This window comes from Galeopterus variegatus, unplaced genomic scaffold, assembly GCF_000696425.1.
Source record: "Galeopterus variegatus unplaced genomic scaffold, G_variegatus-3.0.2 Scaffold7716, whole genome shotgun sequence".
Taxonomy (NCBI): Eukaryota; Metazoa; Chordata; class Mammalia; order Dermoptera; family Cynocephalidae; genus Galeopterus; species Galeopterus variegatus.
This window is the reverse complement of record NW_007733827.1, coordinates 48,623-53,144: the sequence shown is the minus strand read 5'-3', so window position 1 is coordinate 53,144 and position 4,522 is coordinate 48,623. Positions and strand designations below refer to the sequence as shown.

Below are 4,522 nucleotides of genomic sequence, written 5' to 3'. Positions count from 1 at the left end.
AAAAAAAAAAAAAAAAAAAAAAAAAAAAAAAAAAAAAAAAAATAGAAAGTCAGAAATAAAACCATTTTTATTTCTATAGTATTTTATAATTGGTAATTTTTCATGATGCTTTTTTAATGCTGGGAAAGAAAATGAATATAAAAATAGACATTTTAATAATATTATGATAGCAAGTGATCATTTTAACCAAATTAAGAACCGTGTTTTTTCTCAAGGATTTAAAAAATACTTGGTCAAGTCAATAAAATCACAACTATACAAAAAATAGAGATGCTCACTTTTTACTTTGAATTCCCATGGTGATTTCAAATGTAAAGAACAGAAATGAAATTTCTCTAATCATCAGGGAGCAGCAGAAATGTAATCAATGTTATATAGGAGATGGTCTTCTGAAAACTGTGTGTAAATTTAGCAAACCATACCATATTTAAAATACATCAGAAAGCTTGTCATTTAACCCTATGGTAAATGAGTCTGTGATTCTTTAAAATATATTTTTTGTCATTTATTTTCTTAAATAATAAAAGTAGCAAAATCTCAAACAATAAAGAAGTTCCCTAAATATTCTAATCCCAATCCCTAGGTATGACCACTCTTAAACATTCCTTGTGAATATCTAAACTAGATAGATGTTTCTTATACATTTATAATAAACACCTATACAGGTGGCAATCATACTATAATCAAGGAGGCATTATTACCTCCTTGGGGTCATATGCCCAAAGAGTGGGAAAGGCTGTTTAGTAAAATAACACTCCAATTGTTTAGCTACCCCTTCTGAAACTAAAGCTTCTTCCAAAATGTACTTTTACTTTGCCTACCTCTTCCCATTACATAAAGCTACAAAGCAGACACACCCCATGAATACCTTGTTTTCTGGCTAGAAGTTGTCTGTATGCTTCCCTTTAGTCTCTACATGATTTGTTTCCCCGTTTTAAAGAAGTAAGGTATAATTTACACATAGTAACATTCACTGTTTTCAGTGTAGTTCTGCCAGCGCTGACAAACACTTACAGTTGTATATTCACCACCACGATTACCATCACTCCAAAAACTCCCCCACACTCCTTGGCAATCCACCCCTCTCTACACCCTTGATCTCAGGCAACCATGGTTTGTTTTTCTGTCCCTATAGTGTAGCCTTTTCTGGAATGTCATATAAATAAAATCATACCTTCTTAAAACCTTTTGAGTCTTTCATTTAGTGTAAGGCATTTAAGATTGATTCATTTTGCTAGATATATCAGAAGTTTGTTTCTGTGTATTGCTGAATGGTGTTCCATTGCACAGATATACCAGTTTGTTTATACACTCACCAGCTGAAGGACATTTGGGTTGTTACCGGTTTTTGGCAATTATGAATGAAGCCACTATAAACATTCCTACATAGATTTCTGTATGAACTTGTTTTCATTTCACTTGGGTAAATATCTAGAAGTGAAAAGTACTTGACAGCATAAAAAAAGTATGTTTAATGAGAAACTGCCAGACTTTGCAAAATAGATGTACCATTTTGCATTCCCAAACTTGGTATGGTAAATTTTTATTTCATTTCGAGCCATTCTATTGATGTGTAATGGTATCTTATTGTGGTCTTAATTTGCATTTCCCTACTAATTAATGATGTCAAGCATCTTTTCATGTACCATCTATACATCATCTTCGGTGAAGTGTCTGTTTAAATCTCTTGGCCATTTAAAAATTTGAGTTTTTGCTTTCTTATTGTATGATAATACTTCATATATTTTAGGTACAAATCTTTTATCAGATATGTGATTTGGATATAATTTCTCCCAGTCTGTGGCTTCTTATTCTCTTAAGTATCTTTTGAGAAACAGATGATCTTACTTCTGATGAAGTGTCATTTATCAATTTTTTTCCTTTAAGGATCATGCCTTTTGGTGTCACATCTAAGATACTTTTGCCTAACCCAAAATGTTGCAGAGATTTTCTGCACAGGCTTTTTAATTTTCCTCCCTGTTTTCTCAACATCTTCTAATGACAACTTGAAGTCATCAAAGCAGCCTCTTAAGCTGTTTTTAGATTTTCAACTAGTTTATTATTTTTTTCATAATCTCATGCATAAGGACCCATTCTGAGCTATGGAACATGTCCTAATAATTTTCATCTCACAACATGAAAGATGATGTACTGAGGAACAGAGAGAAAAATGAAACATTAATGTCAAAATGGGGTGGGGTAGGATGAAACAGGCGATCAGCATGCACAGGGGCGTTGTGCCCAAGCATTTGTTAGTATGATTCACATTATCAGCTGGCAGTGATTTACAATACATACATATATTAGCTTGTAGCACACAGTGTATGAAGTGGGATCCTGGTAAGGGATTCCCCTAGACAACCTTCTCCCTGGTGCCTGGGGCCTCCCTGGAAAATGCCATTTTATAAATAGACATAACTTTTTTTGGTAACTAAATTCTCCCCTAAAGTAACTAAAAGTCAGTAAGTTTTAGATGTGCAACTGCTTATAGCTCTCTAATATGAACTTGATCTTCAATAGCTAGGTTTGAAGTGTAAGCTGGTGCCTGGTTTGGGCTAAGAAATGCCTTGTCACCACTGAGAGGCCTGGGTAGCATGGCCCCTGAACACCTGGCCCCCAGGATCCGTCAGGACTAACCCCAGCCAGCACCATGAAAAGGAAGGCTGATTCTCCAAAATGACCCCAGACAAGAGAACAAATTCTCACTCTTATATCCCTGAGGCCCACTGACTAAAGGGCCATTGCTTCTCTGAACAGGAAGAGGAAGGACACAGTTTGCTGGGAATCTATGGGCTGTCATAATTAACTCACCTCTACCCCTTCTCTTTTATCCCTGTGTATCACACCTGACTAGTGAGAACTTATCTCCCCCGTTTGGCAAGAATCCACTTCTCAACAGTGCTTCATCCACCCCTGAGAGTCTGTTTCTCTATTTAAAAGCTCTCTGAAATTTAGAGAAAAGATAATCTAGTTCTACCTCTGCAACTTGAAAATTGGTTCTTCATTAGAGTATATAAGTAGGCATTACTATCCATATCTTAATGATGAGGTAACTGGAGCTGAACAAATTACCATTTCAACTAATTTGAAGAATCCTGATTTTTCTCAAAGAATATAAAATTACTTGATCAAATTAGTATTATTGTTAATTTACATAAAATACAGAGATGTCAGCTTTTTCTTCAAAGTCTCACAGAGACTCAAAGTTCTAAGAATAAAAACGAAACTGTTCTAATAAGAATCAATAGAAATGTACTCTATATTATATAAGACATGGTGTCTAAAAATTTATGAGTAAACTAAATTTCAGTGCACTGAGGCTGAGGTTAGGTAACTCACCATGGTCGCACGGCTAGTCTGTAATGCAGTCAGGATTCAAACCCAGCACTGTCTATCTCTAAAGCTATGCTCTTTCCACTCTTCCACAATGAACCTACACCAGAATGGCAGTTCGAAGAAAGTCAAACAGTGAGTGACTGAATTACACATACTCGTCGTCTGCTTTCCTTTGTTTTGATTTTCACAGGTATCAACATTCCAATGACGTATGTCACAAGGTGACATTTGCAATCTTTGTAATATTGGGAAGCATAGATGGGACATGACCAACTTTGAGAAAGCAGAAGAGGGAGGAGTATTAGAAATGCAGGTGAGATTCATGCAAATTATAAAAAATTAATTGCTAAGTATAATGTAGTACCCTGTATTAGAACCTGGAACAGAAAGAGGGTATTAATGGAAACACTGGTGAAATCCAACTCAAATTACGCAAATTATAAAAAATTAATTGCTAAGTATAATGTAGTACCCTGGATTAGAACCTGGAACAGAAAGAGGGTATTAATGGAAACACTGGTGAAATCCAACTCAAATTAGAGTATAGTTAATAGCAATGTAAAATAGAAGAGAGCTAATTAGAATTTAGGACTAATATTTCCAGAAAATATGTCATGATACTGATAAGTCTACACTGATGAAACTTCAGCTTTCAACGTAAAGTAACAGACACAGAAATAGAGCAGGTGAATCTAAAAATAGAAAATAACACACTTTGCCCTTGCTTCCTCCCATTTTTGTTTTTTCTCATCAACAGTTTTCTTCATAACTTGGTACCACTTTCTGAAATCAAACCATGGCTTATCTGAAAGAAATGAAATCCATGATTATTAACCAAACAAACCACATTATTATAACATACCCTGTTCATTTGAGCCTTCATTCATAGACACAGCTAAACATTTACATAATAGCTCCTGGAAGTTATGGATGGAGTCATTGTCTCCATACTCTAACATGAGTATGACTCTTTCGAGGAACCCATCACTTCCGTCCTCCAAGTTCCCACCTATACTGTGGTCTCAACTAGATAATAATGAAATCATTTTTACATGTCTGTTTCTCCTAGACTTGACTATTACCTCACTGAGAACAGAACACATGTATTGTTTGTCACTACGCAATCAGGCCTCTTCCTGAACCCAACAACCAGTACAGTGCCTGGCACATGACAGTCCTCCAATAT

At 35.3% G+C, this 4,522-nt stretch overlaps 1 protein-coding gene across 1 annotated transcript in view; it reads right to left on the bottom strand.

The window, feature by feature from the left end:
• The window catches only part of TAF1B (TATA box binding protein (TBP)-associated factor, RNA polymerase I, B, 63kDa), a gene marked incomplete at its 5' end in the record, with an annotated part of 62,702 nt that overhangs the window by 12,310 nt on the left and 45,870 nt on the right, over window positions 1–4,522 (bottom strand). The window contains one exon of the mRNA XM_008592259.1: window positions 4,051–4,141. Within this exon, the coding sequence (XP_008590481.1) occupies window positions 4,051–4,141 (91 nt within the window). The remainder of the gene's footprint in view (window positions 1–4,050; window positions 4,142–4,522) is intronic.